This window comes from Tiliqua scincoides, chromosome 2 (genome assembly GCF_035046505.1).
Source record: "Tiliqua scincoides isolate rTilSci1 chromosome 2, rTilSci1.hap2, whole genome shotgun sequence".
In the NCBI taxonomy this organism is placed as follows: domain Eukaryota; kingdom Metazoa; phylum Chordata; class Lepidosauria; order Squamata; family Scincidae; genus Tiliqua; species Tiliqua scincoides.
The window spans coordinates 105,528,691-105,544,877 of record NC_089822.1 but is presented as its reverse complement, the minus strand read 5'-3'; the positions used below and the strand labels follow the sequence as shown (position 1 = coordinate 105,544,877).

Genomic DNA, 16,187 nt, shown 5'->3' with positions numbered 1-16,187 from the left:
GAAAGAACAAAAGCATTGTATTTGCAATCTTAAAAGAAAAAAGAACACATCACTCCATTTTGCTTGAATGCATTTATGGTTTAATTCACCCCTTAAAGAGAGAAGTATCATTTCCTAGTGGGAACACCAATGCACCACGCTGTTCTCACTAGCCTGAGAGAAAACTTTCAGTGTGAGAAAGATATAGGATGTGTGTAAATATACATATATACATACACATTAGCACACACACACTGGAGAAGAGTGTATGTGCATATTTACTCTAGGTACGCACACACATATACACACTATCAGTGGTTGTGCGAGACATTTCTGTTTCACACATGCACACTGAAGTTGGCTTACAAAATATGTAGCTTTCCCCCAAAAAACTATCCAGTAAAGTACATGATTTAAAACAAGTCTTATAGAAATGACATGTCATCAGTAATTTACACTTTAAAAAACCCAGCCACAAAAAAAAAAAAAATCTGGAAGCTGAAACGAGAGTACTACTCATCAGTGTTTCTACCACCCTTCAGAAAGAAATATGATTATTTACTATGGGATGTAAAGGCAACATTGAGGTTATTTTTAAAGTTACCCACTAATTTTAAATCAGGCTGTGCTGAATCTTTGCGCACAAACAATTTCATGAATCCCCAGCACACTCTTTGCTTACCTTTCTTGCACATGATTTACTGCCTCTTTGTAGGTCCTCCTTTCCCAATCTGCAGCTCTGGTGTCAGTTTTTTTCTTTAAATATAAAGACTTCCTAGCCAAGACAATCCTAGTCAGTCAGGCATTACAGAGGCAGCATGACAACATGTGACATCATTATGCAGACAGATTTGGCTAAATGACCACCTCACAAAGCTAAATCGAACAGAGGCCATGGCTTCCAGCCCTACCTAGCCTCATATTTTGTCATTTTTCGGCTGTTTTGCCCACCCTGAACCATCACCAAATAAGGGCACACTATCATAACACATGCCCCACCTTTTCAGTTCAGCCTTAATCTTAAAATCCTAAAATCACACACAGTTGAACTTAACTAGAGGTCCACAATGGCAGCCTAAAATGTTCCTTCAGTGTAAAGCAGCACTAAAGAAAGTAACTTGGGGGATGGAGGCTGCTGAAGAACAGATTATGGACGGAGATGGCAGCTGCAAAGTCTTCCATCCTAAAGCATAGACGTGGATCAAAGTGTTCAGGAAGAACAGATCAGTCACACAGAATGCTGATGGAACTAGACTTTCTAACCATTTTACAAAATGGATTTTTCTGTGAGCATTGCCAATTATCTTCCATTAATTGTTGCATGAAGGATCCGCCGAGCAATTCTGACAACAGAATTGACTATGGATGCAGAATGTTCGTAGCAGGGTAGTGTCTGATCTGAACAGTAAAATGACTAAAGGTACCACGTGATTCAGGATTCAGGGCACGATGCAAGCCCCCTGAAAAATCCATGCATTCACAGAAGAGTGAACAACATTGCTGATACGGTTGATCCTGTATTAAATTAAAACTAGACTGACAGCGTCAGCAGGCCTTGGGGTGGGAGAAGATGAAAGCAATTGGCATTCGCATTCAATGTCTTCAGTCCAAGCACACTGGAGAGCTACAACTTTGGTGCGAGTCAAAACGGCATTCTATAGATATGGAAACAGTGCCGCATTGCGCAAACCCATTGCAGGAAATTGCTGAAGTGGTGCAGCTTCATCAGAGATCAGATGTACTGGAGACTAAATGAGAAGTCAGCAACTCATGAAAATGACGCAGACGATTTCACAATCCAACTGCTTGTGTAGGAGTGAAATGCAGACCTTGTTTAGGAAGCTTATATTCCATTAAATAGAGGGGTTTGTGTTGTTTGTTATGAAGCTGGTAAAGTCCAGGTGCCCTTTGGACTTGACTTAAAAGCTACTGTTCACAAAAGCAGATGCAAACCAGGGAGCCGGCATCTTACTTGCATCAATAGTTCAGCATATTAAGAGCTTACAACAAAGGGCAAGTTACAGAGTACTGTTCAACTATGCAGTGTACACGCACTCAAGTAGGAATTTCTCCACTATTAACTATGCTAATAGGAACCACTTTCAAAACATGAAAGTATGATTCAGTTTGAACGCAAGAGATTTATGCTGTGGTGGATCAGCAGGAACAGCTCCTGGACACAATTCAGGAAGTCTTTATATGAGCGCTGGCTGTGCCACTGGGAAGGCGCAGGGAGGCAGGTCAGTTCTCCATTCCTGGTGCAGATAGAAGCGAATGACTCCATATCTCATGCGGTCAAAATTGCAGCACAGGAGCTCAGCTTGCAAGAGAAATGCTGTCAATTGTTCAGTGTTTCTAGTAACTAGAGCAGCTTCTTCACTGGTGACTATGTGCAAAGAACAGAGAGCTCATTCCAATATCTTTAAGTATATGTATTTTTATATATTATCAGGAGTCCATGCTGCTAATACACAGAACCATCACCACTCAAATATATTCTGTGTCGGCATTAAATATTTTTCTTAAATCCACCTAAAAGGCAAGCACCCAGAGGAGTGCGTGGGAAGAAAGTCTCTCATTGTCTCTTTGTAGACTGCAAGAGCACTGCAACACACACATACACACACACGAAACTCCACCCTTGCTTTGGAAACCAGGATTACACCACTGTAGTGTGTACTTCATTGAGAAAGATGGACATCCTTTTGATCACAGAAGCGACCCAGCAGCTCCAAAGAGATGGAAACATCAGTTATGGTAAGCCCTTACCAGAGTAGCATCCCACAACAAAGAGCCAACGCTTTCCAGATGTGTTTAAGGAAGCATGTGCGCAAAGCAAGCAAATGAGCGCAGACAGGTTTATAGAAGACAGGACCACTCCTTGGGCAACTCACGGCTCTACAACAGGACTGGCTGGGCAGAACTACACAGTACACAGGGGCACCTCAGAGCTGGAAGCCTTCCATGGGAGCCTCACACTGCTGGAAGATGTACTGCTGTTGGCCAAGATCTACTTGTGGGGCAATGCTGCTGTCCTCTTCCTCTGTTCCAAAGTAGTGCTCAATCAGATCAAACGCCTTTTGATAGATTTCTTGGTTCTCGTGGCTCTGTAGGAACTCAATTTTATCCAGGCCTGCAATTGGAAAAACAACATTTCTCAAATCTAGAATGTGAAGTGTGAACTATGTAACCCTCTGCAGCAAAGCGAGAGAGAGAGAGAGAGAGAGAGAAAATATGGCTCTCTGAACTGATATAAAAACTCCCAGAAGACTAATGATATTCCATTTTAGACTCCACAATGATTTTAAAGGCAGAAGATCATATAGCTGTGCTACCTCTCTGTACCTGGACTCATCCTCCCTCATGCCTTCACTGCACCAGACTTTGGGATGTGTGGCCAAAAGTGCAGAATAGAAAATATTATAATCAATAATCTATGCCAAATCTTCAATATGGGCATCAAACAAAATGCAAAAAGATCCTTTTAACTCTGTCCATTGTAGAAAGAGACTGACTACTGCAAGTTTTTTATCACTGCAATGCAAAGTGCAAGCAACTACAGAAGCGATCGTTCCAAAACCCCACTCTTACAAACGTGAAAAGCTACCATTCCATTTGCTCTGTGTTTTTTTTGTATAAATGCAGTTAGAACTGCAGAAATGTATTGGAACCAGAGTAGTTGTTCTCAAACGTTTTGGGCTCTGGAGCCCTTTAAACTCCTAAAAGGAGTCTTGGGTAGCCCCAGTGGCACATGAGCGCAGTCTCAGTCTCTACCTCCCCAGCACCATACACATGCATGGAGTAGCGCAGCACTGTGCCCAATGCCAAATACTGGCAAAATATAGGAGAGGAATGAGGAAGGACAGCCATGAACAGGTGAGGTGGGAGGGACAGCAAACTAGGCAAAGGACAGATGGTGGTTACTTACAGTATGCTTATGGAGCTCCTGAAGGGCTCTCAGGGAACTCCCAGGGCTCCTGCAAGCATACTTTGAGTCGCACTGAACTAGATAATTGGAGGCATCAAATGTTGCATCAGAGCTTGTTTAAAAGAAAGGATACTAGAAGCAACAATGTATCAAGGTTGGAACAGGCCAGAATTAGATGAGTTCATGAATATGATGAGCTGTTTCCACTGGGTTTGCAAGGATAGCATTTGCCTATGAACACTCTTTCAGGAACTCTGGGATTATAATGGGCAATGGAGAATGAGGCAAAAGCAAAGCAGCGAGATATTCTAACAGAGCTCTATGGTTGCCGCCCACTGATGCTTCCCCTTACCATAGGCTTCTTCAATGAGTGAACAGTATGGGTTAATGCCAGTGCCACCACGCCTTGCTTCTTGCTCGCCAAGCCTCAAGATGTTCTCAAGCCCATTGAGGGCAACCTGCACAATTTTTGAGTCCATCACTGTAAGAAGGTCGCAGAGTGGTTTGATACAGCCCAGTTCCACCAAATACCTTTAACACACAATGAAATGTCAGTTACTCCATTAGCAAAGGGCTTAGAAAGAATCAAGAGAGTTCAGTCTGCCAGAGTTGTATTACCTGTGCACATCTTGATTAACTCACTTTTAAAAAGCAAACTAGCTCTGGAAGGTACCATGACAATGGCAAGGCTAGGTATATGTTAGGAAGCACACTCCAGAGAGGAGCAATGGTCCATTCACTGGTTTTTAAGAGTTCCATGAGGGATAGGGAGTCTAGAAACCAAAGTTTTAGGCGAGGCAAAACCAATAATGTCGATCACCTTGAATTCAACCAGAGAACTGAGGTGGCATCTCTTGGTTTGGGCAGGGGAATGCATGCCTCTGCACTGACTGAATCTGCCACCCACTGCCACCTCTGCTCCTCCGATGGAGGGGTGGTGGACACTTCCACTGCCCCATCCCTTTACTTACAAAGTTTGTAATATACAGAATCTTTGGTCTGCACCTCTTCCATCTGGATGCTGGGAACCCAGCATCATGCTCATTACTAACAGAAGAAGGGTGGAGTGGGAAGGCTGCACAGAGCAATTTTTGTAACTGCACAGAAGGGACAGGTGGGCTCCAAATCACCTTTCCCTGCCTGCTTTCCCTGCCCTGCCTACTTTGCAATCACCAAGTAGACAGGAAGGCATGGTCTGTCTTCCAACCAGTCTTTTCACCCTACTACTTCTAGCAGCATTGGGGGGAGAAGAAGGCTGGCACTGCGATGATCTTATTCTGACTCGCTCCCAGCAAGTTGGAAGAGGATCAGAGCAGTGGGCTGGTGAGGGTGCTAGACAGGCAGGCTATGGGGTCTAGAAGGGTACCCAAGGGTGCTTCTCCACATTAACACTTCAGGTGGCCTCATGGTTGGGCGACCCCTAGGTATGGGAGATAGACATATTATACTAGTTCTCAACACTACTCCACTTTGAAGGATCTCTGTTTATAAGCCCTGACAGGAACGTTTCAGCCACTGCATCTTGCATGTTTTGCTGCTACTTACTTGATCTGCTCGGCAGAACCACCAGATGTTGCATTGGTGATAGCCCAAGCTGCTTCTTTTCTTGTTCGAAACTCAGCGGTTTGTAAAATATTTATTAGAGCTGGGAAAATGCTGGCATCTATGACAGTCTGAAAACACAAATTAGCAAATAAAAATTTGGATTATGTGCACAAAGTAATTTCTTCCCAGTGATCATTTTAACATTAGGAATTGAACTGAATGTCCTTAGCTTTGTTTCATATTTATGCTTAGATCATCAAGTAATATCTTCATTTTTAGTTGAAAAGACTTGGAAGCATGAAAAAGAGGTACTTAGAAGAACTGAACTGTGTCTCCAATTTGCCTAAAATTCTTGTGTGTCTGTATGGAGACAGCTAGAGTTGTCTTACTGATGCTTCTCTGTTTAGATTTTGAATTTATAAAATTTGTTGAAAATTCTATATAAGGTACAAACAGGAGCAGACAAATTAATCTACCCGTACAGGGTTTCAAAATCTGCATACACTACTACAAGGTGAGGATCTGAATATATCCCAGCAAACAAATATCTGAAACAAATCAGTTTGGTTACCTGAATTTGTGCTCTGTTTCCAGCTGTGATATTCGATATTGTCCAACATGCTTCCTTTTTAATCGACTCTTTAGGACTGCTTAGCAAATGTAATAAACTCTGCAGAGCTGAACAATTCAGTATCACCTGAGAGAGAGGGAGAGAGGCAGAGAGATTTTAGACTGCATCCAGAAGATAGATCTCAAATGTCTTGTGCAGTTTTATCTTGCAGTGACATAAGGGAAACAATAGAAACACCAAGATAAAATAGGAGAGACCAAACTAATTTAAGATATTTTTGCTAATCCAGAGAGGAAACATAAACATAAAAAAACATAGAAAAAAAAGCTGGTGGGGAGTGAAAAGGAAAGAATAATATATAAGAGATCATAAAGTCATTCTACATCAGAGCTTTTCAGCCTTTTTGTTGTTGTTGAGTGTCACTTATTGCAAAAAGCACAAATGCAGGTGTCAAGTCCATTCCCCACATCCCACTGGTTCTCAAACTTACTAGGGTCACAGCACCTCCACAGCCTCTTCTTCCTGGCTCAGCCAGGCGCTGTCACCTTGAACCTTATGAAATATCAAGAGATCCAAAATGGTAGCACCCCAGTAAACCGGAAGGAGAGGGTGGAGGGGACATCCCTTGGTGCCTCTGTGAGTGAACTGTGGTGCCCAAAAGCACAGCAGCACACAGTTTGGGAACCACTGTCATATCCACTCAGACCGCACTATTATAGAACTCAATAACGTCAGCAATACTATCATTGACTTGCTCATCCTCCAGTGTGGTGTATGCTGTTGTCTGCTGTCAACATGAGATAGTCTCTGCACAAAAGTATAGAAACAAACCTGACATGGGAAATGGCAATTTTCACAAACCTAAAGGAGAACATTTCAACATGCTTGGATATTCTGCTTACAGATCTTAAGACGGCAATTCTTCAACAGAAACACTTCAAAGAGAGATTAGACAGAGAAAGATATTGCATGAATTAGGCTGCGATCCTGTACACACTGAGCTGGGAATAAATCCCACGGAACTCAATGGGACTAACTTATGAGTGGACCTACATAGATTTGCACATTTGAAGTTTAAGATACTTGCTTCTTTTCAAGTAGTTGCTAACCTGAAATCACTAAACAGTGCTCACTGTGAAAATATTAATACCTGGGTCTGGATATCATCTCCTGTAACAATGTTCCCAACTGCTCGCAAGGCAGGAGATACTACCTTGTAGTCATTGTGCCTAAAATGGCAAAGGAAAGATACTTCAGTTGAATAGATTCATGTTTGTTTGCTCATTGCAGATCCAAAGGCTGATGAGGCAGGCTACTCAAAGTCCAAACCTGACCAAGAAACACCACTCAAGATTTCTCTCCGCATGTGGTTAATGCCAGACCCCAGAATTTCTCTGCCACAGGATTCTCCCATCACGCATAAGTACCACCCCCATGCCCATACTATTTCCAGCATTTTGGACTGTATCATTTTTGAATTCTGTGCAGTTTGGCTGGGTCAGCTGGTGCCACCTGAATCACAACATGTTTAGTGTTTCCTGTACATTGGGAAAAATGGCCATTTTGAATATGGTACCCTTGACTGTCCCCCCAAATCCTGGATCTACGTTTTCTCCAGGTCCATCCAGCTAGGGTGTATGAGCTCAGGACATACAATTACAAGTAGGAACCCCTTATAAATCTGCTCAGGAACACTTTTAGATTATAAATGAATAGTCTGGGCTAGTTTTTCCACTGGGATCAAAATCATACACAACTTCCTTTTGATATTTATTTGCATAAAGCACATGATATGTTAATCTATTAGGGAGATTATGTTGCTGCCTGAATATTGCCATCTTTTTGGTCCTGAGTGTCATTTTATCTGTGCTACTTATATTTGCTGCTGTTTTTTATTGCCACTAGTATTGTTTATTATGCCTGTATTTATTATATATTTACTGTAAGCCGCCTTAGGTGCCCCATTGTGGGGGAAAAGAGGGGCAAACATTGTTTAAATAAATAAATGATGGGAGATGCTGATTCAGGGAGATACCTTACACTCATCTCTGTGCTAAAAAATGAAAAAGGGTAATTGCTTTTCATTCAATTACTGCAGGAGCTCTCCCATTTTGAAAAGTCTGAAAATAGATAAAAGCCCTGAATTTAGGATACACTGTATTGGAGCTAGTAATGAAAGCTCAGGGATTTATTTATGCCACAAAGACCTGTTAAATAAGATGATGGCTACAAAGAAATTCTGATAAAGCAGTGGTGGTGGATGCCGAATCCTGATCCCCTTCCTGGGCCTGATCCGCCTTCATAGATAAACTCAGACTTGTGTCGGTGATTGATACCAAACTGAGGTATCTACAACATGATTAGCCTTCAAGCTGCATTTTAAAGAGTTTATTCCCTCTGTGATGTATTTGGACAGCAGAACCAGTTTAAAGCACTTTATTTATGTAACACTAAATACTGTGGATAGTAGTATAATAGTGAATAATAGCAATGCAAAAACAAATGAGGCTTAAGCTTAAAGGATATTCCTAACCTGTACCTCTTAAAGATCACTCACATTTCTGCAGCGGATGGGAACTCTCCAAAGCCAAGTTAAATGCACATCTAGTGCTATTTCAAACAACGTGGCTTTAAGAATAATGTATTTATTCCAGCCATTTAAGTGAGAAACAAAGGCTAAGACCAATTTTGCATGAGACAAACATCAGGACAAAGAACATAATAAAGTTTGCATATAGTTAAAGTAGTAGGGATTAACACATCTGCTTGATCTAAAATCCTTACATCAGCAGCTCCACAAGCCTCCTGCACACTCCTGCATCAATTACAGCCTGGATTTTATCATTGGGTCCATCAGATAAGTATGAGAGTGCCCAACATGCATCTGCTAGAACATCTGTGTCATTGACAAAGAGTAGCCATGAAAGCACACTTAGACAAGGAGACACCTGCAAAGAAATTACAGAGGTTTAGAATTAATGGCATTCTGAAAGCATCCCTTACATTAAAATGATTCATAAACCAGGTTTTCACCACAAAGGACCCAAAGGGGTAATTCTTATGCATAACAAGAGAAACTGAAGTCAACAAGAGCAAGGGCAATAAGTTGTCTTGTAATTAGCAGGTTGCAAGGTTAAATCAACAAAGGGAAGTATTTTTTCCCTCCAAAATATCTCAAAGCAAACATGTATCAATCCATAATAACCTGATCACAAAGGGAAACAAGAGTTTTTTGTTACAGAAAGAGCAAGAATGAATTTCATATACTCTCCATTATAAAAAAAATGGTTCAAAAGCCACTGTTTTTCATATTGTACATGAAGTGAACTGCAAGTTATTCATTTGTGATCAGGTGCTACCAACACACTTCTCAACAGGATGACTTTTGTTCAAAAAGACTTAAGAGATCCCCAGAAAGTGACCAGGGGATGAAAAATTATTTTCTCTTGCCTTGCAGCCTCTCTCAGGTATAGTTTAGATCTGCTGCAAACATTAACAACCAACTATGATGTACCTTTTCTATGGTTGAGAATTTGGTTCTAAGGCTCTCAAAGTTATGCCCCTTTGAAATAACTAAACTCTCAGAAGCCTCCTGGTATTTAAGCAGCCCGATCACCTCATAAACACATTTTCCTACCTTAGCAAAATCTGGAGGAGGATTCTTCCCTCTGCAAAGATTTGAGAGTGCCCACACAGCATTTCGTGTCATGGTAAGACGGTTCTGTTTTGAGAGCAATCTGAAAATACAATAAATACCTTTCATTGGAATACTTGACAAAGACCCCATTGTATGTGAAGCACGGAGGTGACCTAAGCCATCCCCATTTCTCTACTTCCAAAGCAAAATCAGATCTGAAACATTTAAACACATGACCAATCTGACAGAATCTGTCATGACCACATGAACAAATCTGATGGAGGAATGCAATTCTTATCTTCATGCTCATGGATTTTGCCATCTCAACTGTCTGTAAGACATCTGAACAACCACCACTAGTTTTGCCAAATATAAGGATCACCAAAGAAATCTCCATCTAGGTAAGATGTTGAGAAGTTCTGGAAAGAACAGAATGTTCGAAGTGGGTGGAGAATGCTGTAAAATCATGCAGCCATCTAGTTCACTCAGAAATTGAATTCCTGAATCAATGGGGATGCTTTGTTCACTTTTGGAGAGAAATCAGCTATACCATGGCCTTAAATGCTCAGCTACCCAAATTCCCCCCATCCCCCAGTCACATCATTTCTGTATGATTCTCAACTGGTTCAGGAATAAATTCCATGGCTGAACAGATAATACGGAAGGGAGAAGCAGTGAAAGCAAAAACTATGGCTGTGGTTGGGATGATGTAGTAGTCAATAAATGATGATTCAAATATAAACACCCTTTCCCAAATGTTTCAGTTTTGCTTATCTTTTGTTTATAAAGGAAGGCAAATGAATGAAATATTTCTCTCTCCATCTGTTCTTCTCAACTACAGAAAAGATTTTATTAAGGAAGATAAAACACAAAATGGGTTGGATATTTGGTTTATCCTGGACAATCCATTAGGTGTGGATTCTACAGCTTGCCCACTGCACACTTTTCCTTATCTCTTTGGTGGTGGGACTGATGGTTATGTATCATACAATGGAAAAGACTTTGAAGGAAGTATTAACAAAGCTATCTGGGTTGAACCAGATAGATAATGACAAGTGTTTATCTACTACTTAGAACACTGCATCAGATTTTGCTCAAATATCACTGCTAACTAGTGAAGTGTTAAATGACAGAGTACATAAAACTGGGTGGGGGAGCTGCACTGGGTCTTGCTGAGAAGCAAAATTATCTTGTACCTATCTCCTTTGCTAGTATACCTGGGTGCACTGTATAAGACTTACTGCAATAGTGGGGGTAAGATGTTGCAGTCCAGCACATAGTCTCTACACATGGTGCTGTCACCTGCGATATTGCCAAGAGCCCAGACAGCCTGTAAAGAAGATGGGATAGAGTTACTTAAACAAATTCCCTTAATGAACAATCTTTTGTGACCTGCACCCAACACTAAGAATCCTTTAGGGTTAAATGTTAAGTTCTGCACAACACAGGTGTATTACTTCAGATCCTTTTCCTTTCCCAATTTATGGCTCTTACAAGTATCCTAGTGGTGAACGTTAAGCAGTGACAATATTTGAATACACCTGCGTCTTGAAAAGCCAAGTTAATCTCTCCATATGATCAGCCAAAATATATATACTACGTCAGGAGTTTCAAACATAAGGCCCATGGGCCAGATGCGGCCCTTGAAAGCAATTCATCCTACCCCCGTTAAAATTGGGCTCTCCCAGTTTGACAACTGAGCTCTCTCATATCTTGAAAATATGAACAAGATTTGCACTTTTCTTTACTGTCATTTGCAGTGAACAAGTTTCTGTGTGAGAACAAAGTGCTCATATCTGGCCATCATCTGCTTAAACCAATGATTCTCACATATTTAGAACAGGAACCCACTTTTTAGAATGAGAATCTGTCAGGACCCATAGAATGAGAAGTGATGTCATGACCAGAAGTGACATCATCAAGCAGGAAAATTTTTTAACTATCCTAGGCTGTAATCCTACCCACACTTACCCAGGAGTAAGTCCCATTTACTATCATTGTTAAAAGAATATACACAGTAGCCTGTGAACAGATCTGTAAGATTTCCCCAAAAGCAGTCACATAACAAGGTAACATCAAGTCTAATATATTAATATATTAAAAATAAAATACTGAAATGAATGGGGACCAACCTAGTGGGTCCCGACCCACAGTATGAGAAGTACTGGCTTAAGCCATTTCTGCCCAGTGCTGCATATATGCAACAGGGATCAAATGTGTGCACCTGTGGGTTGAGCAGAAATGCGTTAATGATGTCACTTTCTACTTAACGATGTCACTTCTGCCCTCAGCAGGTGCCATGAATGCTAACTTCAGCCCTCTGTATGAACAGGCATGACATCCCTATACTGTATAAGCCTATAAAGACTTGAAACAGGAAGAAGAGCAGGTGCAAGAAGAGGGGCACTAGCAAAATGGCCAGACCACATTTGGGTGACCAGCAAAGTTAAAACATTTAAAACAGCAGCTACATGAAGGTGGATACTGATGACTGAGAGAGGGTTGCATTCTGCAGTGAAAGGTACTTTCACTTGTCAAAGGCAGAGCATATGCAATGTGCAGGTAGGTCACTGTACATACCGCCCACCTGACTTTTTCCCCCTTGTTTCAACAGCCAATGCTGTGGTTCCAAAACCAGAGAAAGGACATCCAGCAACAGCAGATCCCAGAGAATAGGGGCAAACAGAACCAGAAGGGTGCTGTCATTTGTTGTTTTAATTTTAATCGTTGATTATTTTGTTGTTATAAGCCTCCTTGGACATCATTTTTAGGCAAGAAAAGTGGGGTATAAATATTTAAAATAAACAGTAGTACCTGGACTACGAAGATAATGCTTTCTGGTTCACAATATAAGCAGCATTGCAGGCACACAACATATGAATAGGAACTGCCTGGCTAGTCACTATAACTTCTGGCTAACACCCTAACTGGAATTTTTAAAAAGAGGAGAATAAGTTCTTCCTGAAAATCCACAACCATTTCTATACTCTCAGCACTTTGGTCATAACTGTAAAAACATAACTACTGTTGATAGATTTATAGGCGAAACAAGAGTATTCAATAGTTCCACACAGCTCAAGGAAGTTGAAAACAATCTGTGTTTTCACAGAGCCAAATGACAGTTGAACATACAGGAACAAAGTCAGAGCTACACAATGGGACTGGGATAATTCCAAACAACCAATCAGCTCACATGATCCCATGCTGATGTAGTAAAAGGGATTAATCAGATTCCTGAATGCATCAACAAGCTAGCAACACTACTATTTTGGTGAAACTGCTATAGTTGCAGTAGTCACCCTCCAAACTGAAACCCAGACAACTGCTATAGGAAAGCTTAAGGGCTCTATGCACTGAATTACTGATGACTAGCAGTTACACATACTGTAGCTATTTAATAATGTGATTATCAGTGTATTTCAATAATGCAACTAGGAATGAGATGGGTTTTTGACTTGCAATTTTCAAAATTAAAACTATATTTGATTCTAGGACATATCCCCTTGCTATAAAAACCACTGTGAGAGCATTTTTTGTTGAAAAGTGAAATATAAATACTCTAAATGAGTAACAGCATTACCTCTGCACTAATTTACTGAGGGCCCAATCCTATCCAATTTTCCAGTGCCGGTGCAACTGTGCTGGTGGGGTGTGCGCTGCATCTTTTGGTGGGGAGTCAGTCACAGAGGCCTCCTCAGGGTAAGGGAACATTTGTTCCCTTACATCGGGGTTGAACTGCAGCTGCACCAGTGCTGGAAAGTTGGATAGGATTGGGCCCTGAGTCCCAAAATAGGTAGTTAACATAGCCTACTGACAGAGGATCAAACCCCACACTTGGGTAGGGAATCTATGTGTGTAGGGTCCTCCCACACAACCCTCAGGACCTATACAAAGTGATAGATTACACACAAACACACACACACACACACACAATTCTATGTCTGAATTGTGCATGTGGGGCCTACTTGTGTAGTGCCCACTTCACATGTTCCCATATGTGGTGTCAGAGGGGTGACATACCTGCCCACACCACCTCTGTAAGATCCCCAGTCTTGAGGCTAATGCGACACTAGAATACTGTGGCTGAAATCCTGACCAATTTTCCAGCACTGGCATAGCTGTGCCAATGGGGCATGTGCTGCATCCTGCAGTTGGGTGGCACTCACAGAGGCCTCCTCAAAATAAGGGAATATTTGTTCCCTTACCTCAAAGCTGGTGCTCCTTATGTTGGTGCTGGAAAGTGGGTTATGACTGCTCCCTGTGAGGCTTAAGTAATAGTTAGAATAAATAATACCGGTCAGCTACAGTACCACTAGGCTGATTACAAGATAATTCATCATCAGTTAATGTCAGCATACTTGGCAGGAGACTAGCAATGCTTGCCTGTTAAAACTCTCATGGTTTAGATTTTGAGCCTCTATGCTTCTTCAGGTGTTGCTTGAGACATACGTAGAATTAAGACACAGAACTGCCAACACGGAATAAGCATTAGGGTAGCATCAACAGTTTGGTACTGTCTCTGTAAATGGATGATAGTCAGCAGCTGAACAGATCTTAGCAGTTTTGAAATTGTTGTAACAGGAAGGAACCAAGTGTGAGTTGTGCTATACACTGATCAGGAAAGATGGTAGTTACCTTTTTTGTTTATCCAATTGAAGACATGGATCACTATATGACTACAACCTTATTTCTTCCTCCTCTCCCCTGCCCTCAGTGAAGTCTCTTGGAACTTCAGCCTCTACTGCTTTGCCTACGGAGACACTAACCTGTTCTTGCACATCCTCAAATTCTGAGCTGAGCAGCTCTATGAAGATAGGGACAGCTCCTGCTTGGATCACAATCCGAGTCTGGAGGGAATTCCCGGAAGCAATGTTAGTCAGTACCCAGGCAGCTTCAAACTGCAACAAGAGAGAAAAGAACCATTCTCAAGTCATTATATGTCTAGGGATGATATTTAAATTAAAGGTCTACATTTTAACTTATATGTCATGTACACAAATGTACAAATAGGTATACTCAGCAAGAAGCAGAGGCAATATGGGTTTCTCATTCAAATCTAAGAGGCATATTAAATGTCTTTCCTCTTCTACCCCCTTATCTGCTCTCTATACAAGATTCAACTACACATGCTGAAGGATAGGCTGCAATTAGAATTTATTTAAATGTGCCATTACTAGAAAGAGTATGTATGTATCAGTAGAGTCCAATCTGGATCCAATTATTTCCTTGGTATTTTGTTCAATTACATAATTTGAAGATATAAATATCTTTTATATTTCAATTTACTTCAACATTAAAAAAACTGTTGCTCCCTGGTCTTGTAAAAAACCAAGAACTTTGACAAAATAGAATTAACCTACCACATAAACTTGAGGATAATTAAATATCTTCTGCCAAATACAATTTCTAAGAGCAAATCATAGCAGCTAAGGGCGCAATCCAAACCCACTTTCCAGCACTGACATAAGGGCAATGCAACTCCAATGTAAGAGAACAAACACTGCCTAACTTTGGGGAGGCCTCCGTGACTGCTCCCAATGGCAGGATGCAGCACATGCCCCACTGGCACAGCTATGCCAGCACTGGAAAGCTGGCTAGGATTGCACTCTAAGAGACTTGCATCTGAAAGTCCCTGGTTTGAATCTTGCCTCTATTACGAAGTAACTAGGTGACCTTGGGAAAGCCACTGTCAGCCATCTGAAATACAAGATAATATAATGCCTCTTACAGAGTTGTTTGTAAGATTGTAATAAGGGAATGTAAGGAATCTCTTTGAACACTCTAGTGTTATATAAAGCTAAATATTATTATTACAATTTTTCCACATATGCAGCCTGATTCTATGCACGGTAACTTGGTAGGAAGCCCTACTGAATTCCTCTGGGTTTTTTCCTTGGTAAGTGTGCATAGAACTGCTAGCTAGGAATTAAGATTAAGCCTGGAATATATTCTTAACCATGCTGCAGAGCATAGATAGAACTTGTTTTAAAACAACCTTTGGGAAGATCAGGAGAACTGACAAGGAGGACAATCAACTCTGTCCACTCCTCCACTTCAATCCTAGGGATGTCAACAGGGTGGTATTAGGAGTTGGTCAGAGATCCCACCTGACCAGGCTGACCCTTGAATCCTGAGTACCGGTAGCACCCAGTGTGCCATCAGGATGACAAGAGGGCTCAGTGCAAAGTTTTGCCACAGGTTACCAGCAACCTGATACTGGTACTGAATATCCATATGCAGATTTTCCACTTTACTAGTAGATGGAGTCATGTTAAAACATCACAAGGAGAACAATCAGGAGTGGTTCTGGTAGTGAGTGATAGGGTTTTTCTGTTTTTTTTTTTTGTTTTTTTTAAGAACAGGTGGCCCTTAAAGAAATAAGGAATCAAGACTGGCACTCACAACAGACTGTCTGCTCCTAATCTTGACTGCGAAACAGATGAATGTTTATGAACTAGAATTTAATCAAGGGCAATTTCTATTTAAAGCACAACACCTAAACCTGATAAATTCTCAGTGATAAGATG

At 41.1% G+C, this 16,187-nt stretch overlaps 1 protein-coding gene across 1 annotated transcript in view; it reads right to left on the bottom strand.

Moving 5' to 3' along the window:
* Positions 1-57: 57 nt before the first annotated feature.
* The window catches only part of KPNA1 (karyopherin subunit alpha 1), a 32,729-nt gene continuing 16,599 nt past the window's right edge, over positions 58-16,187 (bottom strand). The window contains exons 6-14 of the mRNA XM_066614724.1: positions 14,427-14,558; positions 10,902-10,990; positions 9,661-9,760; positions 8,808-8,971; positions 7,174-7,252; positions 6,024-6,149; positions 5,453-5,580; positions 4,260-4,438; positions 58-3,112 (exon numbers count right to left, since the gene is read on the bottom strand). Of these exons, the coding sequence (XP_066470821.1) occupies positions 2,925-3,112; positions 4,260-4,438; positions 5,453-5,580; positions 6,024-6,149; positions 7,174-7,252; positions 8,808-8,971; positions 9,661-9,760; positions 10,902-10,990; positions 14,427-14,558 (1,185 nt within the window). The 3' untranslated portion in view covers positions 58-2,924. The remainder of the gene's footprint in view (positions 3,113-4,259; positions 4,439-5,452; positions 5,581-6,023; positions 6,150-7,173; positions 7,253-8,807; positions 8,972-9,660; positions 9,761-10,901; positions 10,991-14,426; positions 14,559-16,187) is intronic.